A 25,355-nucleotide genomic window follows, 5' to 3' on the forward strand; every position below is an offset into this window, starting at 1 on the left:
GTGATCTCTGTCAAATAAATAAATAAAATCTTAAAAAAAAAAAAGGGACTTCTTAAGTGGATAAACCTGAGTTGTTACCCAAACTCTACCATCTGCCCACTGGGTGGTTTGCAGTATATGACCTAAAATCTTAGCACATCCATCCTCATCACTGAGAAAGAACCTGTCTCAGAGTGTGTTCCGAGGAGACCATGAGTCATCAATACACAGATGTAAAGTGCTCAGAACAGAGCCCAAAGCGTAGTAAGTGTATGTTCCAACTATCATAGGTCCTCCCTCTCTGAACCCAAACCCTGGGACTAGATGTGCTGCAGAATTCAGGATTCCTCAGGTACTAGGAAGGTTATACAGTATGTATATGCTGCAGGATACAGAATCCTCTTGTCGGGGTATTCCTCCTAGGAGGCATATGTATTTTACATATCTTATGAATATTCATCTAGTAGAATAAACAAAATTATAACTATAATTACAAAACTATATAGCATATGTATAATGTACACAGTTATAATATGTTGCTTATATACATATACGTGTGTGTGTGTGTGTGTGTATCTATGTTTAGTACATGGTTTATATGCCTGAATATAGATTTATGGATATAATATATATGTAACAGTATATAAAACTATATAACTAATTTAGGACTGGTTTTCGTTTTGTTTTGTGTTTTGTGGGAAATGAGTCTGTAAACACACACACAACACATACTTTCCTTTTCAGAGCTTGTGGATTTCAGAATTGGGGGTAAGGGTTTGGGGTGTATTAACATATAGCCACACTTGCCTGGCCTTCAGAAGCATATGGCTGACCTTATAACCCGGAGTTCAGGGGTCACCTGTGAGCCAATAGGAAAAGTAAAGAAAGAGGCAGCATTGCGTCCTAAGAATCTCCATGTCAAACCCTGAACTTAGCCACTTACGGGCCATGTTACGTGGGCACCTGTTGCAACCCCACTATCTAGATTTTCTTGTATATAAGATGGGAGCAGATGTACAAACCTCACAGGATGCGAGAAGGATTGAGTAACGTCGTTGTGGCAAGCACTTAGAGGGCTGCCCAGTTCCTAGATGGCTGCGTGTTTGTTATTAAAAACCAAGTGTGCCCCGCGGGGGGCTCCTGTGCGGCCCTCGTCTGCCTCCTCTCAGCCCTCTCCTGCCTTTGTAGGGTGATGTTGGACTCGGTGACACACAGTACCTTCCTGCCCAACACGTCCTTCTGCGACCCTCTGATGTCGTGGACTGATCTGTTCAGCAATGAAGAGTACTACCCTGCCTTTGAGCATCAGACAGGTGCGTAAACCTGAAGAAGCCCATCTGAGCTGGGAAGAGCTGGGGTGGGAGGTGGCGCTGGCCTCTAGGAGGCGGCAAGGCCATGCTGGGGGCTGGAACGTGCCAGCTCTCACCGGTGTTCAGGGCAGAGGACTGGTGGAGATCTGGGCAGCAGGAGGGGAAGCTTCTGCAGGGAGAAAAGCACTGGAATCCTCACCCCAACCTCTTCCCAGCTCTGTGGCCTTGGGGGACTCTACGAATGCCTTTGAATCAATTTCTTTTAGTTATTATATTTAAGCAAAAACCTTAGCCCAGAGCCTAGTACGCTGTGATTTCTTGATATCATGGATTTAGCTAACATTTGCTGAACAGTAGCTGTGATTCAGGCCCTGTGCCAAGCACCCATCTCATCCTTACAGCAGCCCTATGAGAAATGAATTGGTTATTATTTCCATTTTATGAATGAAGAAACTGAGGCACAGAAAGGTCAATGACTTATCCAAGGTGTTATGGCTCTTTAGGTTTCATGCAAGTTGACTTGAGCACCTGTCCTCTTAACTATCTACACAGTCATCTTCTAAATCATCTTCTAACCACGTTGCCCTGCAGCTATTGATATGAATATGACTGTTTTTCTCGGAGCTTCTGTTTCCTTATCCCTCAAGCAGGGATGACGAGAATCACTGTGAGAATTAAGGGAGCCTAACTGCGTAAAATATATGGCTCGGCCCAAAGCATGCGCTCAGTAGACATGAATCCCCACGCCATCCACTAGGCCTGCCTTCCCACCCTACCTCCTCTCTCGGCGGGTCTTCTCTGCCTACAAAGGAAGCATGGGGCCTTGTGCAGATCCCATGCCAGAGGAGGGCCTGCTGACTTGGCCCCAGCATCTCCCTGAGGGCCTCTGTCCCCAGGTGCTCAGGTGACTGCACAACCCAGCAAGCCTGGCAGGTGCACGCCCTGAGGCTTGTGAGGTAAGTCCTCACCAGGCTGTCAGTCCTCCCAGGCCTTAACCCCAGGCATTCCGGCTCGGCATGGCCCACACTCGGGGGCAGGAGGCAGTTGGGTCCAGGAGAGACCAAGCCTCTGAGGACGCTGCGAAAAGGCCCCCATCAGAAGGAAGCCCCCGCCTCCGACCAGAGGCCAGGGCATCACAGACACACTTGGGGTGCTTCCCTCCATAATCCAGCCCCACACCCGCTCGCACCACCAACGCAGGGGCACGCGCACGCACAGCGTGTCTCTCACCCTATCTGAAGGGTTCTGAGTCAGCCAGATACATAGTCCAAATCTCCTTTAGGCCTAAGAAACACTTTGATCCCCAGAAAGAAAATGAAGAATGTCTTCTATTTCTGACCCTCAATATTGGGCTGAGGCTAAGTTTGAAGGAGGAAAATGAAAGCTTTTGTGTCCCCATTGTCTCCCCTGCGTCCCATGATGGCAGGGTCCAGGGAGAAGGTCCTTCTGTCCACACATGCATAGCAGGGACTTGCCATCCCGGGAGCCCTCTCTTCCTGCCCATTCTGCCAGCTGGAGAGGGGGGCAGGAAGGGATGGCCTGCCTGCCCCAGGGAGGAGTTCCAGGCCTTGGAGCAGTTTCTGTAGTCATCCAGAGCTCAGACTTCAGAGCTGGGCAGCCTAAAGGCAAAGTCTGGCTTTGAGATTTGTTAACTGTAGCACCACAGCTTCTCGTGCCTTCGTTTTCTCATCTGTGAAAGGAGATAGCAAGAACGCCTACCTCATAGAATTGTTACCAGGGTGTTTATTATTATGTGGGAGGTGTTTGGGCCACAGTCAGGTGCAGGACAAGCACACACGGGGGTTTAAAATGAAGGACTCATTTCAGTTTGGGAAGATGAAAAGGTCACGGAGACGGACAGAGGAAATGGTTGGCACAATCTTGTGAATTGACTTAATGCCACCAAACTCTACACTTAAAAAAGAGTTAAAATGGTAAGTTCTAGATCTATTTTACCACAGTAAACAACAACAACAACAACAAAAACGAAGGGTTAACAGAAGTGAACACCAGTAGGCTTGCCAATGGGGCTGATACCTGACAGTCTCAGACATAAAGACACAGCCTTCTCCTGTCTGAGGCCTCTGCATTTCCAACAGTCTAATGAGAAGTTGGACTTGGTCATTGCTAAGACCCCTTCCAGAAGCTTCTCTGATTCCTGCATCACAGCTGTAGCCCTCTTCTCCCACCACCCATTGAGAGAAGACAAAGTCCCGCCAAGGCATGAATATCCCGCAGGAGTCACCCTCCCTGAGGGAGGAACCCGGCTTTTGACTGGCCACCTGGCTCTCTGGATTCCCGAAGGAGCTGACTGTCTCTGACCTCCTAAAGGTGGAGAGAAGTTGATTGCGACAGGATAGTTGAGAGCTGCCTGGACACTGGGTGGGCCCTGTAGGCCGTGGCCGTCCTCAGAACCAACACGCCCCATGGGAAGAATATCTGGTCTGGCCTCTGTGCTTTCCTTCCGAGAGAGGTGACCCCTCCATCCGAGTCCTCTCTGAGAGGGAGGCAGCAGGGGACAGCAGACTCGCCTCTGTACACTGCTCTGCAAACTCTCCGTGGTCTGTGGCCAGTGAGACATCCCCCAGCCCCACAGGAGATCCCACCTTGAATTCACAGTTGTCCCCGTGGCAGCTTCCTGTCCACGTCCAGGCTCCCCAGGCCGACACTGCCACAAACCACTGACGCCATGACCTTGGCAGGTTTTTCCTAATAACTTGGAGATATACTTTCCCAACTGGAAAAACATCAGCCACCTAGGGCTGGGAGGCCTGCTGTGCCACAGATGAAGTGTTTCATGACATGCCAGGCACTCGGTAGGTGCCCACCATTGCCAGGAACACCTCACAACTCCCCCCGCTAGTGGAAAAACAGCTGGGTCTCTCTCCCGTCTTCATTTTTCCTATTGAACCAAAGCAGCAAAGGGCCCCGTCTCATCCTTTCCAATTCAGGATGTGACAGCTTCGGTATTTCGAGACCAAAGGGAAAAGAAAGGGAGAAAGGAATGATGTGTCCACTAGAAGAACAATGTCTACAGGAGGGCAGGGAGGAATAATCAGCTTAGTCTGGAAAACCAGCTGTCTTCACAACCTTTTCCAATGGCTTTAGCAGACAGCAGCCAATTCTGGGCCTGCCACACGCTAACCACAAAGGATCAGACCTGCTCTTTGAAGCAGGCCTTCTGCCTGGCCTCCCTGCAAGACCCTGGAGTGGACTGTCACAGATTGCAAAATACTCTAGAATTTCATTAACTCCCTCAGGCCTTCCCTTCTGCTCTCTCAAAATAAAGAACTAGCGATACTGGAAAAGTTGATCGAAGTGTGCAGGGCCGGCTGTCTGACCTTGACAAGCGTATGATACTTTTTAAAGATGATTTCTCCACTGAAGTTCTGACAAGTCATGGGGTACCCTGACCTCAACACCTCATTTCTGGCTCTCCGCCGTGAACCTCCACACACCCACTCACCCTTCCCCTGTTTGCTGAGGTGACCACGCCGACATGCGGTGCCCCTCTGCTTTGGATTCTGGTTTCCACTTTGTCTGTAGCAGAACTTTCTAGATTAGGGCCATTCCAGGGGTTCCTGAGAGGTCCCTCAGGACCCTGGGTGATGGTTCAGGAGGCCGGGCTCTAGCTCCCGCTCTCCATCCCCGCCGTCAAGCAAAGCTCTTGCACCTCAAAGGCACTAAGTTCCAGCAGCAGGAGCTGGAGAACACTTAACATGACCTACTTCCGGCCCTGCCACTTCCTCAGAGGACTTGGTGGCATGTGCGGGGGGAGGGTTCACATGAGCACAGAGGACAGCACGCTAACTGCTGCATCCTAGGTGCTCGAAAAATGTGTCAGCTGTTGCTATACCTTGGGAAATTTTATTTAAAGAAGGAATTTTATCTGAAAAGGTGCAAAGCCTTTCGGGTATTAACATCCAGAAGATCAGGGACAAGGCATTTGGGTGCTACATGGGCTTTTCTCAGCAAGATTCATGTGCTGGGTATAGAAGTCCAAAAGCTCATGCAAGAGTCTAAGAATTTCTAAATCAAAACCAGACAAATCAACAAAATCACTGAAGAGTGTCAGGTGGGCCCGTGTTCATGATCCTATCCTGGGAGCAGCCCCAGAGAGAGACCTCAGCACTCACCACAAGCAGCCCACCCTCCACACGCCTGAGCCTTCTGGGCAGCTGGGGCTTCGGGACCACTTGGGGCGTGGTGCTCCCTGTGCCTTCCCAACCCCACATGCCCCAGGCTGTAGCTCTATGCTGATCCCCACCTGCCCTTCTAGTCTCTTCTCTATCCAGTTCCTTAAACTACTCCGGACTTCCCTCCCATTCCACCATCTCATGGACAATCATTCCACAGGCTTGGAAGGAATGCCAAGAAGGGCTGTTGGATGGAGCTCAACCATCTCTGGGAGGAAACCTGGAAGCAATTTTTCATTTCAGGCTCCCCTTGCCCATAAAGTCCTTCCTTTCGGTGACAAAGCCACAATTGATGATGTCCCGTGGTACCCAGTCCACTCGCCGGCTCTCTCCAGTGCGGCCCCAGGCAAAAAACTTTCCCAACTCCCTATGCTAATAAATCATACTAATTATGGTCCAGGCTGTCAAACTCGGGCCTCCTCTGACCCAGACTGTCTGCCTCCCCACGCTGAGCCCTGGGCTTGCTTTGTTCTGCTTGTCCCTCAGCTAGACCAAGGCTTCAGAGGGAGGAAGGCCTCATTTCCCTGGAGAACAAACACAGTAATAGTAACGAATACAGGTGACTTGTATTGAAGGCTTACTGTCCTCCAGATAACTGGGCTATGTTCTTTACGTGTATCATTTCTTTTCCTTTTCACAGCAAACTTCCTACAAGGTATGCACTATTGTTCTTGTCGTAGAAGGAAGCTGAGGTCCAGGGAGGTTAGGAAACTCCTTTAGGATTTCACAGCTAATATAATGAGGAGGCAGAACTGCAAATCGGGGAGGTCCTGTCCCCAGCCCACACTCAGTTAAATCCACACAATCCTCAGCTCTCTTCCAGGCCCCTCCCTGCAGGTCCCTTCCTCTTCAGGTCATTTGATGGAACCATGGAATGGAGGATGGGAACGAGAGTCTGATTGAATTCCGGGAGCTGGCAGGTTCATTTAGCATCACAGAGCCTCTCACCGAGGCTCCCCGATCAGCAGAGGAGAAAGACCGAGTTCTCCTGCAGAAGGTCCGGGGACCTAACTCAGAGCTCTAAGCTCAAACGACTCTCACAATCTCTGGTCTCACCGATTTTGCATTCTGCTGCATATCTATGTTGTTGTAATAAGAAAAGTCAAACTCTCCCCCACATTTCAGCTTCAAGGGAGGTTCCCCCAAAATGAACAGTGCTGGTCAATGTAGAAAGGGCTCGGGGCAGCAATCCATTTGGAAGAGATGGCAAAGGGACTGATCTAGAATTTTTTTAAGAGCACTTTGCCTAAGATTCAGAAGACCACAGGTGTCTATAACAAAGAATGAAAGTCGTGGATTACTGGACCCACTCTCTGGCATTTCCACGGGAGATGCACAGGCATTAATCATGTGGGCACAGTTACCCTTGTCACCCTCTGTCCACTGTAGGCGAGGGGGATGGGAATTAGCCCCTGCCCCTCCACCCCAGTCTCAGAAGCATGGGTCTCATGTGTGACCTGAGCATCAAGCATTTTACAAAATCACACAGACTGGCCAATATCCCCACATTTTGAGCAGTACTGGCCACCTCACTCACGCTGGCTATTCAAGGACAAATTAGCTTCGTTTATAATATAACTTCCTCAGTTTTTGTAAAGAAAATAAATCCAAATCTCTAGAAAGGAACAAAGTGGCTGACCTACACAGACACACACACACACACACACACACACACACACACAACATATTAGAAGTATTTGAGAAAGTATAAAGTAGTTATATGGCTAGCCCCAATATTAACAAGTATACATGAATGGTATTTAATGAGCACTTACTACATGCCTGCCTCTGTTCTAAGCACCTTCTGTGGACATTCCCTGCTGACTGTGTGGGCATTTGGGTGTGCCTCCCATGCTCTACCGGCTTAAGTGCTCCCTCTGAATTTAAACACATCCCAAGTTATAGCATCACTTGTGAGAATTCCACCCCCTCCCCCGGAATTGCTGAAAACCCCCTTAGCTGCTCAGTTCTTCCTCCCAGTGTAGCTGGCCCTTGAACAAATGTCCTGACCTACTTCCAACTTCAAAGGAGCTGACTGAGACCGTGCTTAATAGTGGCCTGTGGACATTTAGATTAAGGGTACCAGGCAGGGGAAGTGGTTCATCCCCAACCCCGTCCACACAGGCAGAAAGGTTTCAATGCTCAGCTTCTCCAAAGGGTTTTGGTTATTTTATAAATGCTCGATGCACTGAGAAAAACACTTTGTATTTCCAGACAACACAATTTGTTAAAGATAACATATCCTGTGGGCGCATAACCCTACTTTTATTTACTCTGAGTTTATCTCTTCCAAGTGGCAATAGGGTCTTCATGTCACCACAGAGGTTGCAAACCTTGTCATCACCAGAGTCTCATCCTTTTTCTGATTTTTTAAACCTCTTGTAACCTAAATTTATATATATGTAAAAGATATATATATATCTTCTACATTTATATATATATATATATATGTATATATATGTAATGTGTACATATGCCTTTGTCCAAATCTTTTTCATTCAGTCTTGGAGATGTGTGTCCAACTTGGTCCTCCTCAACCAAGAATAGTGAGGCCATGATATGACACAAAATTCTCACATTTAAAGAGAGAAGAATTGCTTTGGACCTAACTTCCTTAATGACTAGCCATATGGCCCTCGTAGAGTCACACAATCCCCCAGAACCTCCTCTTCCTCACCTATAAAGTGGGGATAATGAGCCTTGGTCATTCGGCCAGTCGGTTACACTCATTGGGCACCCACAGTGGGGCAGGCCAGTCCCCAAGCACTCCTGACTCAGGGTGAGCAAAGCAGATCTGGCCAGCTGTGTGCAGTTCATGGCTGGCGGGGGCGGGGTGTGAGGCATGAATCCTTCTGAGAAGGACACCTGAGGTGTGGGCATGGGAGGTTTCTCTGAGATGGGGGCGTGAGCTGTGGTCTTGAGGATGAGTAGGAATCAGTTAGGAGAAGGTAGATGGAGCCCTTGTTCCGGGCCAGGAGCAATCCTGAGGGAACGATGGGGCCAGATGAAGCAGAGGCCAGATGAAGCAGGCTTTGCTCACCTCTGTTGGTCTCACCTCTGCACCCCTCTAGTGAGGACAGGACCATAGAAACACACCACAACCAGAAAGCACTCCATGATGCTGGCTCTCTTTGCCCTCCATGTAGTGAGAACAGCCATTTTCCTCTCAGCTCCCAAGGCTGGGGGAAGGCCTTTCCTGGTGAGGAGAGCCCGCCATGCTTGGCTCTGGCTCTGGCTTCCTTCCAGAAGGAGCCACACACAAAGCCTGCTCTGTGGGTGAGCTTCAAAGGAAAGAGCTGAAAGGAAGGTGAGCCTGCCAGCAACACCTCCTCATGTCAGTGCCCACCTCCACCCGGGCGTTTCTCCGAATCCTCTAGGCCCATTGGCTTCCAGAAACAACATGGCCCTCTTCACGTGCCAAAGAAAATAACAAGGGGGTGGAAGTAGAGAGAGGAGGAAATGGAGACTTGGCGAAATCTTTCCATGAAAAGAAATAAAGTCTGTCCTCCAAGTGCTACACACCGATAGCCATCTCTGTTGGGGGCTCAGCTCAGAACCAAGGATGGTAGAATTTCAAGGCTCATAAACATCCCTCATCAGAATACCAGGAATGTCAAAGGCCCCCTAGGTTTACTCAAGCCAGAAATCAGTAGATGAAAGTGCAGACCAGACCTGAGAATGGCCACCCTATTTTCTCAGGAGACCCTATTGGCCGCAAGGGGCCCCCCCGCAGGCTAGTAGGCCAGCTCTAGGCAGCAACCAGCAAGTAAGGAGAGAGCCAGCCCCCTAATCTCCTTACCCACCAGGGACAGGTAACAACATTGACCTCAACCATCCTGGCAGAATACCAAACCTTTACTCACATGCATATAAAATTCTGATTAAAAATGTAAGATAAATTAAAACAAATCTATTGTTTAAGTTGATAACCCCTCAATCCACTCCATGGTGGGAAAGGAGATTTCCGGGAGGGCTCTGAGTTTTAGGGCGAGCCTCAGTTTCCTCCTTTGTGAAATCATACCTGTTTGGGAGGATTTCAGGAACGTAAGCAGCTGACACACAGGAGTTGCTCCCAAGGAAGCAATACCCCTGACAGGGCAGAGAACATCTCTCCTCCCTGGGATTGGAAGTGCCACAGACTCACTGGGGACAGTGGCAGTACATGCAACATTATGGGAGAATCAGAATAGCCTGGTTGATATTTGCTGTGGTGTCTAGCTCATGAGTGACCTTTTCTGTCGTTCACATAGCCTGAGCCACACTCTCCTCTCTGCCATTCTCCTCAGGCCTTCTCACTCTCTCTAGTTCTCTGTCTGCCCCTGCCTCTCCCTGTTTTATCTCTTCTCTGCCCTGATGCTCTGAGGACCAGTATGACGGAATGGGAAGAGCAACGGCTTTCAAGTTCTGACTAGGGTTTAAATCCTAGCTCTGCCACACACTAGCTGGGGGTTTTAGGGCAAGTCTTCTGTGACCCTCAGGTTCATAATCCGTTATCTTCCAGGGGACAAGGACCAAACCTCTTACCATGAATCTTTAGCTCACAATTTGTTGCTTTACACATAACAGGTGTTCAGTGACAATCTCAGTAATAGCATTAGAATATTCCATGCTCTGTTCTAAATACTTCCGCATATAGTAGCTCATTTAATCCACAGAACAACTCTATGACATAGGTGCTATCATTATCCCATCTTGCCAATGAGGAGACTAAAGCTCATTTATTGAACGAATGAATGAATAAATGAATGAGCACCATGGCAGCCACAAGACTTGTGTGTCAGAGGGACTAACCAAGTGCCTGGTATCTCACTTCCTCCACACCCCTTGTATGCCACCCTTTCTGTTTCTCCTTGCATTGGGACAGAACTGTGGTACACCCAATCTCTGTTCCAAGCCAGGCCCATGGCCATTTCTCAGCCTCCCAGACAAAATGGTGCCCACCTCTGTCTGGGTTTGTATGGGGCTCCTTTGAAGGAGTGAAGTGTCTCAGCTTTGGGATGGAAATTCCTCAAAACATCATCAAAACCACAAAAGCAACAATACAACCAGCTCCCCGACTTCTCTCTTCTCCACAGCTCCCTTGGCCTCTGGGCAACGTCTCACCAGCTTGAGGCCCTCGGCCCAAGAGGACCAGAGGCAGAGCACAAACCGGCAGCTAGTGTTGGCAACTGTGCCTAAGAGCAGAGGGAATCAAATCAGCTTCAAATTGTGCCTGGCACACAGTAGGCATTTAGTAACTCTCAAACTGGTTGATCGTTTTCTGGGCACTACATAGCTTACACATGTCCACTCCGAACTGTGTAACAGCCCTGTGAGCTGGGCATATTATACCCATTGCAAAGATGAGGAAACTGAGGCTTAACTGTCTACGGCCTTGCCCAGATCAAAAGCAGCCCAGCTTGGGTGTGAACCCAGGCTTGTCGGGCGCCAAAGACTGAGCTCTGGATACCCTTTTGTTTGAAACCCAACCACACTGAAGGGCCTTGCTCTTCCCTTTCTCCTCTAGTCCCCCTTTCCAAGTACCAAAACTAGGCCCCAGCACTCCCAAGCCATGACAGGTTTTCTCACAGGTCCGTCTCTCTCCTGGCCCAAGGTGCACCCGGAAGATCCAGTCTCTTCTGGGTTGTGCAGTGGAATAGATAAACCTGGGCCCCCAAAGAACACCCCAAAGCCGGAGGCCCTTTTAACTCACAGCCAAGGGATGTAGATGATAACCTGATGGGAGCCTCCTTCAGGGGGCCCCCTGGACATTTTCCTGGTGACCGCGGTCCCTCACTTGTCTCTCTCTCCTGCCGTAGCCTGCGACTCCTACTGGACGTCCGTCCACCCCGAGTACTGGACCAAGCGCCATGTCTGGGAATGGCTCCAGTTCTGCTGCGACCAGTACAAGCTGGACGCCAACTGCATCTCCTTCTGCCACTTCAACATCAGTGGCCCGCAGCTGTGCAGCATGACACAGGACGAATTCATCGAGGCGGCCGGCATCTGCGGGGAGTACCTCTACTTCATCCTCCAGAACATCCGCTCGCAAGGTCAGTGTCCGGGACCGGGCCTCAGGGGGAGGGGTCGGGGGTGGGGCCACGTGACCACGGAGGTCCTTCCCCACCTTGACACTCACACCGGGGATCTCAGGAACTGGAACGCCCTTAACCCACATTTCTCAATCCCTGGAAGTGCTTGTTTGCTAGAATTAGAGACTGTAGGTCAGAAGGAGCAAGTTACAAGGAAGCAAGTTGAGTACTTTCTTAGCAAGAAAAGAAAACCTAAAAAGACATTCAGGAACCAGGCAGATACAACAAAATAATGTATTCTGTTAAGATTTGCCACCAGAAGACACGGGGGGAAAGGGGGTTTCTGTTCAACTTTTCATAGGCAGGAGGAGAAGAAAATGAACTAGACCCTTTGCCTTTCCGTTTCCAGAAGAGACATTGACATTTCATCCGCGCTTGCCTAATGGTCAAGGATCAAACGGCCGGAAGGTGGCGCCAGTGGGATTAGTTAACATTTCATCAGGCCCCGCAAGACCAGAATGTGGATGAACAGGTGTTTTCAGACTGGAAAGGTTTCTTTGAGAACATGTAATTCTGTGTCCCCATTTCACAGATAAAGGAACTAAGGTCCCAAGCGATCGGGTGACTTCTTCAAGGTCACACAGCACACACAGCTGCTTTATGGAAAGTCAACACAAAGGAAGGGCTTTGAGTTTGGAAGGATCTGGGTTGTAACCCTGACTCCAGCACTCTGAAGCCACAGGTCCTCTGACTTCGTCTGGACAGTGGGATAATAACACACACCTTCACGGGTGACAGGACTCTGTCAAACAGGACCCGAAGCAGCACATAACGATGCAAATGTAGTAAATGGCAGCTGTTTTTGTCATTATGAATATAACCAAGGGGAAAGATATTTTAAAAAATAAAGGAATCACATCTCAGTTCAATTTTAAGAAAGACTTCTAAAATTTAGCCTCTTTTTTTTTTTTTTTTGAAAGACTGCCTCAGGAAGATACTAAAGATAAGAAGCTCCCCATCACTAGAGATAATCAAGCAGGCTAATCGCCCCCTGATTGATGGGATGCTGAGGCAGGGATTCCTGTTTGGCCAGAAAACCACAGAGGATCTTCCAACTCTAAAATTCTTTGCTTTCCCTTTGCTCTCCCCCAGCATGGATGCCCAAGGGCAGGAAAGCTATAGATGTTGGCCCTGGGCCACTTACTTCTCAGCTTCTGACCTGGGAACCATGACCCACCAGGGGTGAGGAAGGGACCAACAGACCTGCTGTCCATCGTTGTCCAGTCTTGGCTTTGTGACAGCCAGTGACAGCACCCTGCCAGAAGCAGTGGCCCAGAGCATAGAGTGGGCCCTCCGCAAAAAGGAGAAAGTCTGAACAAATCACAGTAGCTCAGGGAGGGGTTCCATTCAGAACCTTCTGAGGGAACCGCTTTGCCGGAAAATCCCCGGGCCACGGAGAGGGACGTGTTCTATCTTGAGAGGGGATGCAGCTTGGCATTGCCAGCCTTTGCCAAACATCACGTCAGTCAAGTTTGTCTCCAGACCCCTGCAGCCCCTATGCTGGAGTCTCTCAGCCTGGGCGCCTCCCTTCCCTGACACTGTTACATCCTCGAATCCCTATTCTGGGCACCGTCACCTCAGGACCCACACAAAACAAGCCAAACACAATTGTTTTTCCAACAGGCTGTATTTTGCCTCTTCTTATTCTGAGGCATCCCTGGGGTCACTAGGCCAACTCCAGTGGAGGAATTTCAGGCCAGGGTCCTTACCGTGTGGAGTAGAACTACCTACACACCACGCCACGCCACACTGTAATTCCTCCTTCAATGTTCCTCAAGCAGGAATGTACACTACGTATCGCGATCATAATACATGTGTTGAGAGCAGAGTTTACAGCATCTCAGTGTTCCCGGAACATGCTGTCTCACCTGTTACCACAGACTAATTATTATCAGCGCTTCATTCTCAAAAGCATCTGCATTTGTACAATAAGTTAGATGGTAATCTGATTATTACCTAGTTTAGGCCTTTTTTTACTGCCTGGATTAGGACTCCGGCGGTTTGGACAGCAGAAGGAGTTACACAGGGGTAGGGCCCAGTGTGATATCTGGCTCAGGAGGCATCTCAATAGAATTCGAGGGCCCAGAAACACAGGGACACTGGTCACTGGAGGGTGAGGCCAGCAGGGAGGGCAGGGGCCAATGGGTGGCTTCCACGGTAGGAGTGGAATGGGTCCCTCATCGGTCAGTCCTCCAACCTGTTCTTGGGCAGCCCTCCAGGCAGAGTGCGCCCAGGAGCCCTGGCTGACCGGAACCCATCAGAAAATGGCACATTTTCTGAATAAAACAGTTACAAATGTGTCCTGTTCCAGGCCCCTCAGTCAGTGGAAGTTAATCCTATTGGACACCAAGCTAGAAAAGACGTGTCTCTTGGCCTGTGCCTCCTTGTGGTAACTTGATTTGAGACTCTTAATCCGCGCCCCCCCCCCAGCCCACCCCATTCTTCAGAGGAGCAAACCAAGGCCCCAACATAATCTCCCAAATTCTTATTACAGCCTCTCAGTGGGTCTTGCACGCCTTTAAGCTTCCTATGTTCATCTGCCCCCTGACAGATAATAATGGCATTCAAACCCCCAAGGGATTGGAGGCCCCATTGCAGACCACGGACCCTACGAGCTGAAGTGGAAGGGGAACTCACTCAGTGGGAGTCTTGTCACAATCTGCCCGGAGACTGAGTGAGGTCACACTGGGGGCAGTGACACAGCCCACCTCAGTCAGGGCCCAGGTCCCCCTGCTGGAATGCCTGGCCTCGGGCCCCGCTCCGGGAGCCCTTTAAAAACTAGGAGACTGTCCTCTCTCAAAGGTGCCTTCAGCATGGCCTAGTAAGAGCCAGGTGTTCTCGAAGGTTCTTTCTGAAATAAAACTACCCGCCAGAGGGGACAGTTAAGTGTTCCCCTTCTCCCAGGCAGCCCCTCTCCAGGCGGGGAAACCAGGATCGTCTGGTACAGTTTATGGACTTCTTTTTCCTTCCCAGGTTACTCCTTCTTTACTGACACTGAAGAGACCAAGGCTGCCATCAAAGACTGTAAGTAACCAGGTTCAGGCGGCCCAAGGCGGTGGTGCCCAAGGCCGCTGGTGGGCGCATGGGCTTGACGGTTCTTTTTTTACCACAACCAAGAAGTTAATGACCTAAAATAGTCACAGACCAGGAGAAGACAGCAGGGAAAATGTGGGGGGCAGAGCGTGGGGTCTGGGTGTACAGATTCCTCGTCCTCCCCCAGACTCAGTTTCCCTATCTGTAAAACGGAGCGACCCTCCCTGGTTGTGGTGAGTTAGAGAAACAATACATATGAAGTGTCTGTGACCCAGATGCTCCAAGTACGGCTCTCTGTGAACAACAATTACCATAATGACTAAACCCAGGGGGCTCCGCAGTGGACACTGTCTCCATCCAAGCTCACCAAGCTTTGTAATTCTAAGATGATGGAGGCCCTCCAGCGGCCTGTTGATTCTGAGAATTAACACTGTCTCGCTTTTGCAGATGGAGGTTTAGGCTTTCATTGTTTTAAACAGGATGATGTTGTTGCTTTTGGTTCCTGAGTGCCACACAATGGCCCTGGCCTCGGGGCCACTGGGAGACGTGGGTCCTGGGCAGGCCCCTTCCCTCTGTGGACTTCAGTCCCTTTAGCGGCAGAGGGAGGACAGAGTATTGTGGGGGGGGGGGGGGTCCCGAGGCCTTAGAGGGGCCGACATGGAAGGATGGTTTCTTATGACATATTTTTCCTGTCCTGAGAGTCCCAAGCAATCAACTGAAGATTCAGGTTATGTGGTTAAAGCAGGTTATCTCATTCAGAGTTTTAGCACAGGAATAGTTGGGTCCATCAAGCCCACGCTGCAGACTTACAGAGGCCCGCCGTGCCCCACAGACCCTCACAGCCCTCCCAGGAGCAGTTCTGCCTTCAACGTGATGTTTCCCCACTCTCAGGCCAGAGGGCAGAGCCTCTCCTCCTGCCTGTGAACAAAGCTCCCATGGAGTTTCCTGGCCCGGCCTGGAATCCCTTCCCATCCATCCACAGTGGTCTGTGGCATACAAACCCTGCTGAATGACCCAGCCCAGTCCAGGCAAAGCCCCCCAGAAAGAAAGGAGCCCACTGAGGCCCAGGGGCCATTACTGATTCTGTCTAGGGGCTCCAGCCCAGGGCAGGCACCTGCCATACTCCTGAGCAGCAGAGAGTTTGACCAGTGCCTCTGCCTATAAATGGGTATCTTTTTGCCAGCCTGCCTCCCTCACAGCTCGGCAGAGATAGTGTGTCCCATAAGTTCTTTAAAAGTTGTTACCTGAGCATAGGCCTAGCCCCAATTAGAGTCATGGCAATGATAATAATAATAATAATAACAATAACAGTAATAATAATAATATTGGCAGCTAGCATTCACCAAGTGCTTATAATGAGCCAGGCCCCGTGCTAGAATCTTGGTAAAGTTCAGGTAATCTTTCTCATAACCCTGTAAGACAAGACCTTGTACCACAGAGCAACTAAAGCTTAGAGATTAAAGGTGACAAGGTTAGGAAGGTGACGAATAACCCAGGTGTGGCTAAATCTGAAGCACTTAACCCCTTCTTCCCCTCATGCATCCCTGCCTCCCTTTCCATTCATTCAGCAAACATTTAGTATACACTTACCATGAGCCAGGCCCAGGCACCTACTATGTGCCATGGCTGCACCAATGAGTGCAACCTTGGTCTTTCCCTCATAAAGCAAGCAGAGAGAGAGAGAGATGTTAAACAAATAATCCCTGTCGTAAGTTTGCAATGGCTAAGTATGATGATACTAAAAAACGAAAAGGACAGGGTGACGTGTTGTGTGATGGGAGACAGATTACATTTCAACTGGGGACAAGGGAAGAACTCCTGGAGGAAGAACTATTTAAATTAAGTCTAAAGGATGAGCAGAAGTTAGCCAGGAAGAGGGAAGAAAAGGGTACAGGGCATGAGCAGCAAGTGCAAAGGCCCTGAGGCAGGAACGGTTTTGGAGTCCTTGAGAAAGAATCAAAAACCTAGAACCAGGAGGCTTGATGCAGTAAGCAGTAGCCACAGGCGGCCATGAAGTTTAATTAAAATTAAATAAAGTGAAAATTCAGCTGCTGAGTCACATTCCAAGTGCTCAATAGCACAGGCAGCTAGTGGCTACCTTTTGGGACTGCTCAGATTTCCAGCTTCATGGTTCTCCTGGATAGCACCCTGGTAGATCGTCAGCGACAACAGCAGGAGGAGGAATGGAAGCTGAGGCCAAGAGCAGGGCAGGAGCAGGTCACATACGGCTTTTGAGTTTGGATTTCATTCTGAGCAGACTTGGAAGCCACTGAAACAGGAAACAATAAAACCTCATCTGTATTTTAAGAGGATCCCTCCAGATTGCCGTATCTGGTCAGGAAGGAGCCCAGCCAGGAGGCTGCTATCCAAGAGGCAGAGTGATGGTGGAGGCCCAGACCAAGTGATGGGAGGGATGGAGAGAATTTTCTGGAGATAAAGGTGGTGATAAGACATGGGCTCTGAACTGGCATCTCTATGGAGACAAACCCTTCGTGATGGCAGCTGCCCCAGGCTCTGCCCCATGCAGGCCCTGCCAGGCTTACCAAGGAGAGAGGCACCTTTTCTAGACCAAATTCAGGGCTAAGTGGTCCGTGAGCACACTGAAAAGCAGCACCACAGCTCTGCCAAATGGCAGCCTCCACTGCCACAGCCAGGAAACCGTGGTCTTCCCATGTGGCCCCTGAGGCCCATCTCTGGCTCCCCCACAGCTCTTCCAAAGCAGAGCCCCTAACATGTGGTTTAATAAGAACAAAGACAACGGACTGACAGATTATCCAATGAGCCTGTTCTAGAAAATGCAGGATGTATGATCACGATGCCTATGGCCCGGCTGTTGTTTTGTGATCTTGGTCACCCCCAATGCAGAAAGGAGATGTGCTGGCCAGAGGCCAAGGCCGGGCCAACAAGGACAGCTGACATCCTAGGGCTGCAAGCAGCATTCCCATCAGTCTGCAGCAAAGACGAACATCTACCCTGACCAACTATGGAGCCCTGTGTCCCGGGCACCGCCGGGCGGAGGGTTTTACCTGCTCTAACTCACTGAATCCTCATTCTAACTCCTTGAGGTAGGATGCTTGCCCCCATTTACATCTGAGGAAACCAGAAGAGCAGGAACTTGCAAAGAAGTATACAGATGAGATTCCAACTCATTTTCTCGAAGTCTGTGCTTCTATACATTGGGCCATTCACCACATGCACACACGTATGCACTCCCATATACACATGCACACACATATGCACTTATGCACACACACACATACATGCGCATATGTACACACACACACACACATACGCAGACACAGGTGCACATACCTCCAAAACCTTCCCTTCATTCCACTGCCCACCTCAGCTGAGATCCAAGGCTCCAGACTCTTCTAGGTTTGGGCCCAGGTCTGCAGTGACCCAGAGAACAAGATGATTTTTAACTCAGTACCTGCGGAAAGGGCCCAGCCCCGACAAGCTCTGAAGCCATAGGGCTGGCCCAAGTGATACCCCCCAGCCATTTGCCACTTGTCTCTGCTCCTCCCCCCCCACCCTTTTCTCACCCCCACTGACAAAATGCCAGAAAACCAAGCCTGCAGGCCTCGGGTCGCCCCAGGAACCTTTTGTTCTGAGGCTTAGAGCTTCTCCTCCTGGCATGGAGGGTGGGCTCTCTAGCAGCCCTCGTGGCCTGGGGGACATCAAGAGCTGGTTTTGGAAACTGCCCCTCCAGCCCCCGTCTCCGCTTCGGGACTTCAGTCAATGACCAAGAATATATCCTGTGGCCACTTTTCAACAGTCTCCAGTCTCAAGGCACCGAACCTCTCCAAGTCGCACAGACAGCAGAGAGCCCAGGCTATGTTGCCCCACACCAGGCACCGCCCAGTTGCGGGGACCCCTCTGACAGGAAGATAGTTCAGAGTCCAGGGAACTGTCGCCAGTGCGCAGGGGACATCTGCAGGGGAGTTCAGTGGGGTCCGGGGGCTACCATGGAGGTTGTGACTTGGTGACCCCTCTCAGCCCAGCTATGCTGGTGACAGCTACTATGCCTTTGCCCCCACGGCCACCCCACGGCCACCCCCAGGAGAGCGAGCTGGACCCGGGAGTAGCATCAAAGCCACCACTGGGAACTGGGAGCAGACAACATAGGGACATCTCTGACAAGACCCACAAGGAGAAACCCCCCACGGGCCACACAACTCCACATCACACTGACCTGTCCCGGGATCCGCCGACCAAGCCAAAGATCCCTCATCCGCGGCACACAGGAGAAATCCCACACATGAAAAGGGCGAGGTTTCCCTCCCTCTTCTTGCCATTTTGGCATTTCAGGGCAAGATTTCCGTCTTCTCACCGCTTCAGAATTCACCTGGTTTTATCTCGCGCCTCTGTTTGCGTTCTCTCCTCTTCAAAGATGAAGTTGAAGCAGCGCTCGACGCGCCCTGCAGGTGGCGCCAGGCAGCACGGCGCTCCGCAGGCAGAAGGGCCGCCCGCTCGCCTCCGGTCACTGCCCTGCGGGCCCTGCCTACGTGCTCGCACCCCCTCCGCCCGGCGGCTCTGTCAGCTGAGTCCGCCAGGGCCTCCATTTGGGCTTTGCACACCCCTGCCTGGGTGCATGGACCTGGTGTTCCCCATCGATGCGCTTCCAGCCCATAGCCCGTGAAAAAGGTGCAGAGGGCACCCTGAAAGCTGAAGGCCCGCGTTCCTGTCATTGTTCGTTCCAGCGGACATGCGCCGTAGCTACTAGAGCCGAGGGCTTAAGGCCAGTGGGCCTGGGTGCAGAGTTGGGCTCTGCCCCTGGCCTGGCACGTGACCAGAACTGTGCCCCGCAAACTTCCCCGGGGCTGGCTGCTTGCCCACTCCTCGTCCGGAGTCTTGTCCACTGGCTCTAATTAAGAGTGCAAGGTTGCTCACCCCCCTTCTCCTACCCCCAATGTCTCCCTACCCTCACCCTGCTTCAGTATTCTCCACAGTTACTGCTTGTTCGTTAGATGTTTGTACCCACTTGGATGTAAGTCCCCAAGAGCAGGGACTTGCTTCGGCCTGTGCCTCCGGCACCCGGCACCAGTGAGCACACTGTGGCTCAACGCTCATGAATGAATGAGCGAATGAGTGCATGAGCTGCAGTGAGCCTCACTGTGCCTCCATTTACTTCTCTGTAAAATGGGCACAGAAATAGACGTTCATCACAAGGACAGGTGAAATTGAGTGCCTGGCGATGCTAAACACTCACCAAACACAGCTAATAAGTATTCACCAAGTGTGCATTGAACACCTACTATGAAAGACAAGATAGAGTAGTAATTCTGAGAACAGACCTGCTCTGGTTCAAGCCCTGCCTCCACCACTCTGGATAAAATTCTTAGACTCTCTGGGCTTCAATTTCCTCCTCCATAAAATAGAGGTAGCCCTAGTCCCACATAGGGTGGCTGCAGGGACTGAAACAGATAATGTATGTGAAGCACTTAACAGGCATCTGGCATTTAGTAAGTGCTCTATAGTAGAGAAGAGATGAGGTCTGTCCTTACAGTGGTGTGGACTAGTGCTGTGATACTAAGGAACACACCGGTGTGTGGAACAGAGAGGGGATCTAACCCAGACGGAAAGTTCAGAGAAGACTTTATGAAGAGGTCTGGAGAGTACAAGTCAGCTCAGTGGAACTAGGGAGCAGGGAGCCATGCAAAAGCCCTGAGGCAGGAGAAAGCCAAGCAACACCGGGACCCTCTAAACCAACAGAAGGGAAGAAGTTGGGCAGCAGCAGCAGAGAAGGCCAGATTGCTGAGTGGGGATCAGTCTGTGAAAGTCCTAACAAGCATGGCGGCCTTCGTCTGGGAGACAATGGGGAAGCAACCGCAGGACGGTAAGCCAGGGAATGACATGAGCCAGTGGCACTGAGATTGCCCTGGGCAGCAGTGTGGTACACGAGACACCATTCCTTTCCTTGACAACATACTTAGTCTTTCATCCAGATTATGACATAATATACCTACTAGACTATACCGTGTATATGGTTGCTATAGACTAGCATCTGGTCTAGCGGCTGCCCAGTACATTACTGAGCACCTACTATGTGCCATGCTCAGGGCTACGTGTTTGGGGGATACCTCTGGAAACATGAATCCCTGACTTCTGATGGGAACAGAGAGTGAACTAAATAAATAAATACACAATATCCTATGTTCGATGATGATAAGTATTGTGGCCAAAAAATAATAAGGGAAGTAGACACAGAATGCTGGGTAGGAGTGAGTGTGTGTGATTCCACTGAGAAGGTGACTTGGAGTGAAGATTGAGAGGAGGGCCCAACCCATGGATATCCAAAGAAAGAGGCCTTAGGGCAGAGGGAGGGCACGTGCAAAGACCCTGGGGTAGAAGGTGAGGGGGAGTCTCAGAAAGAGGCAGGAGGCCAGTATGGCCAGAGCAAAGTGAGCCAGGGGAGCGGCAAGGCTGGGGAGATTGGGCACTACCTCTTTTTTTTTTTAGATATCATATACTCCTTTGAAATAACGCTGTGCACATGTCTCAGATTGTTACTTACAGCATGAGTCCTGACTGAGTTCTGTATTGAGTTGATGCCTTGCTTCCTGCTATTCCTAAGCTCTGGTCTCTTTGCTTTTACTCGTGTCCCTTCTAGTGTGTTCCCCACACACTAGTCAGAGAAGTTCTCTTAAAATGTGTATCTTGTCAAACTCCCAAGTCTTCACTTTATTCTTTGAACAAAATCCCAAGTGCTTACTGTGGGCTGGCAAGGAAGGCCCCGTGGGCTCTGTGGGCAGCTGGCTTCCCCAGCATCATCATCTAACCCCCCTCCTCCCCGCCCCTGGGAACACCACATGCCTCACTGGTTCTCTGTCTGTGCTGCTCCTTCCCTCTGGATGCCTCTCTCGCCTCCTCACATCAGCGTAGATGACTCCTGCGCACGAGGCCCTCCTTGGCCACTCTAAGCGGGCAGCCCCCACCAACCCTTCATTCTCTACCCCATGTCTTGCTGCTTTCATAACACTCACTATGAGTGACTTGTTTGACTTGTATTGTACCTTGCCCACGAGTCCTTGAATTCCAAGTGCATGGGGACCAGAACTGTCTCGTTCTCGCTCGTTCCCAGCACAGAGCCCAGAACCTGGCACCAGGCAGGTCCCTAGTATTTGAATACAAATGCCGCCCCCTTCAAAGGCAAACACCTCCGACCTCCTCATGACCCCCAAAGCGCCTCCTGTGGGATCTCCTACCACAAATGTGTCCAGTTCATAGTTGCTCATTTAGGTGTGCCTGGAGGTCTGAACTCGTTCTATTGCTGTAACTCGTTCTATTGCAGATGCTGATTCCAACTGCTTGAAAACAAGCGGCATCAAAAGTCAAGACTGTCACAGCCATAGTCGAACAAGTAAGTGTAGCGAAGCCCTTCCTCATTTCTAATTTCCTAAAACCGTTCAGGAGACAAAGTACTCTAATAAGCTTGGACACTGAACGTTTGAAGGGGACCAGGGGCTCCCCAAAGAAAACAGCAGATAAACTGTTATCAGAATTACATTTCTTTTCACTTGGACATGATGTTGTGAGAATTAAAATGGCGAAGCGAAGAAATTGTCTAACCATGGTGAATTTCTGAATAAGGGTTTATTTCTCCCGGTCTGCTAAGGGTCCTTCTCTCTCTCTCTCTCTCTCTTTATTTATTTATTTGACAGACAGAGATCACGAGTAGGCAGAGAGGCAGGCAGAGAGAGGGGGAAGCAGGCTCCCTGTTGAGCAGAGAGCCCGATGCGGGGCCGATCCCATGACCCTGAGATCATGACCTGAGCCGAAGCCAGAGGCTTAACCCATTGAGCCACCCAGGCACTCCAAGGGTCCTTCTCTCTTAAGTCCTCAGGGATGATAGTAAACGCCATGTGTTCACAATTCTCATAGCCTTTCCTGGCCCTAAGACAGACCTACCCAGGGCCGAATCAAGTCTGCCCCACTCGATGCCAGTCACTTTATTGTTAAACCATAATCCTCCAACTTCTCTCATGAGGTAGGTAACCCTCTGGTCCCATTTTACAGATAACTGGAGAGATTACAATTACAGAGCTACAAAGAGGTGAATTCAGGCCCCAAACCCAGGTGGTTGGACACTAGAACCGGTCTTAATGACAACTCTAATGGACCAAGAGAAACACCAGCTTCTCATGAAAAAATTCATTGTAGGATCAGTCTGCCAGACTGGCGTGGCTATGGGATATTAGTACCATCATACTGTCTGTCAGAAAGATCATATGACTGTCATTTTATTAATTCCTAAGAATTATTCCATAGTTCCACAGAGCAAGGACAGACTGGGAGCCACGGTGTTTCTAGTCGGTATAAATTCGGTGTTCCTGTATGTGTATTTTATGATTGCTTTGTTTTTTTAAAGATTCTATTTATTTGAGAGAGAGAGAGAGAGAGGCAGTGGGGTAGAAAGAGAAGCAGACTCTCCATTGAACAGGGAGCCCAATGCGGGGCTCGATCCCAGGACCCTGGGATCATGACCTGAGCTGAAGGCAGACACTTAACTGACTGAGCCAGCCAGGTGTCCCTTACAATTGCTTTAATAGAAGAGAAATATTTCACAGCCCAATGCAGGTCCAAGTAGAGCACTTGGTCATAATATGGAAAATATCCCCATTTAAAAAGCAGCAATTCTCGGAGTTAATAAGAAATGGTACAACTCTTAGAATTTTTTTTTAACTGTTAAGTAACTTTTTTTTTCTTTCTCAAAAGGCCTCCAAAGTTCTCATCTATGGGAATTTGTGCGAGACCTGCTTCTCTCTCCTGAAGAAAACTGCGGTATTCTGGAATGGGAAGATAGGGAACAAGGTATTTTTCGGGTAGTAAAGTCAGAAGCCCTGGCAAAGATGTGGGGACAAAGGAAGAAAAATGACAGAATGACGTATGAAAAGTTGAGCCGAGCTCTGAGGTGAGTTAATAGCATGAAACACCATGAGCCTTTGGGCAGAGTTATACAGAACGGCCAGCCATAGAAAATTAAACTATGTTTTTGCAGCTTTTTCCTTGATAATCGAAAGGTCATGAGACAACACTCTGGTTCTTAGTTACAGGTGGGATTATAGTTTGTAAACGGACACGCTGTCCTTCTCATTCTTGGCAGTGGCCCTGGGGATCACTCTGAATGCCGGCCGTCCCACACATACACATGCAAAATGCGTTTTGATCTGAATGTGGTGAGGCTTAGCCTTCAAGGTGTCTGGGAAAGGTTTAAGTGTAAGCTGATAACAGGGTGTGGAAATACCAGGGTTACCAAAAACCAGCCTGGTCACCGGAGAGGAATGAGGAGAGTGTTTCTGTTGTCTTCCCGGGGTGCGGGTCTCCCCACATTTCTCTTATGCTGTCTTTCTCAGGTACTACTACAAAACAGGAATTTTGGAACGGGTCGACCGAAGGCTAGTGTACAAGTTTGGAAAAAATGCACACGGGTGGCAGGAAGACAAGCTATGATCTGCTCCATCATCAAGTTCCTTCTACGGATTTCTTGTCTTCTCAAATAATCACATCGCAATAGACATTTGAAAGTCTCGTTGTTGTTGTTGTTGTGTCGCCGTGTTAACCTGCAAATGTGCTAACATTTCTCCACTTCTCAGCTTCCATTCGGATTCAGAGTTGTTGTTGTCTGCTCCCACGGTGAAGCAACCCTTTAAGGAATTCTGTGTTTTCTTATCCAAGGGAAGGAAGGAATGGTCTTTTGTGGTTCCCTGACAAACATTCCTCCCCTAATCGAGAGTTACAGAAACACGATAGCCCGTGCTATTGGTGCTACTCTGAGAAAAAGGACCCACTTCTGCCATTTGAGATTCAACCAGGGGCTCCCCTTCCAAAGGCTCAAAAGTTTTCTCATATTTAACTGTGGCAGCTCGCAAAGGAAAAACAGGAAAAGTGACTCTTTGGTAGTTATTTTGGTAGGAGGGGGTGAGATGTGGGTAAGACAGACCTACTGTAGATTTTAAATCATTAAAGCCAAATGCCATAGAAAAGTTGCTTAATTAATAAAAGAAAAGGGGACATGCTTTGTTGATTTTGTTTTTGTTTTTGTGTTTTTGGACCCCATTCTGGAGGGCATGATTGGATTTAGCATAGGGAAATAATAAGCTTCTGAACCACAGTATCTTTGGGGGCACTCAGCCAACTCCCACGGCCATCTTTCGAGGGCCACACAGTTAAAATTAGGCACATTATTAATTCCTACTGAGTTTATTTCTCCTCTTCTCCTGGTGGTGGTGGGAAGGGAGGGTAGCTGAGTTAGTCCACAGATCCTCGCACCAATTTCCAAATCACTACTGTTTCTGATCCGAGCCGTCAACACCACAAAACTGTAGCTTGTTCATTCTGTCTGCGGCCCAGACGTTCAACCTTTATAGAACGGGCCAGGTCCTGATAACTCTGTAATGGCTGATTACCTGAGAAGTCTCCTTTGTTTTGTCTTCCTGGCATGTACTCAAGCTCTAAAACTATTTCCTTGATAAAAGAAGGAACGGTGAATTGCTACCAGTAAATGTTCACCGGTTAAAGTCTGCACTGACATCTCCTCATCGCTCACTGGTAGGGAAGCCACTGGTGACCTGCGATGAGGCCGTCTGCCCTGAGGACTGCTACCCCAGTAGAGTGGGGGGGCTCTGTGCAACCAGGCACTGAACCACGAGACAGGCTGAGGACCTCTGTGCTTAGAGCTTCACTTCGTAGCAATTTGTTTTTAAAAAAATGTGAATTACTGTAAAATAATCTATTTTTGGACTCATGTGTTTTCCAGGTGGATA

The 25,355-nt window shown here is 49.7% G+C and overlaps 1 protein-coding gene across 2 annotated transcripts; it reads left to right on the top strand.

The window, feature by feature from the left end:
* Positions 1–1,171: 1,171 nt before the first annotated feature.
* On the top strand, positions 1,172–24,634 carry LOC111150066 (E74 like ETS transcription factor 5). Of its 2 annotated transcripts, XM_022507400.1 has the most exons (6): positions 1,172–1,292; positions 11,284–11,517; positions 14,530–14,580; positions 21,884–21,952; positions 23,308–23,503; positions 23,946–24,634. In XM_022507400.1, exons 1-6 carry the CDS (start codon positions 1,172–1,174, stop codon positions 24,040–24,042), a joined length of 768 nt encoding a protein of 255 aa, XP_022363108.1. In that variant the 3' UTR covers positions 24,043–24,634. The 2 variants fall into 2 exon arrangements, with proteins under 2 accessions (XP_022363108.1, XP_022363109.1); XM_022507401.1 differs by lacking the exons at positions 11,284–11,517; positions 14,530–14,580 and having other exon boundaries at positions 23,946–24,042.
* The last annotated feature ends 721 nt before the right edge of the window (positions 24,635–25,355 follow it).

Source organism: Enhydra lutris, unplaced genomic scaffold (assembly GCF_002288905.1).
Source record: "Enhydra lutris kenyoni isolate GAN:26980312 unplaced genomic scaffold, ASM228890v2 scaffoldscaffold22, whole genome shotgun sequence".
NCBI classification, from domain to species: domain Eukaryota; kingdom Metazoa; phylum Chordata; class Mammalia; order Carnivora; family Mustelidae; genus Enhydra; species Enhydra lutris.

Coding starts and splice junctions, on each gene's coding strand:
- LOC111150066 (XM_022507400.1), top strand. CDS start 1,172: ATGTTGGACTCGGTGACACACAGTACCTTCCTGCCCAACACGTCCTTC. Junction 14,581..21,883: donor CAAGGCTGCCATCAAAGACT/GTAAGTAACCAG, acceptor GTTCTATTGCAG/ATGCTGATTCCAACTGCTTG. Junction 23,504..23,945: donor AAGTTGAGCCGAGCTCTGAG/GTGAGTTAATAG, acceptor TGTCTTTCTCAG/GTACTACTACAAAACAGGAA.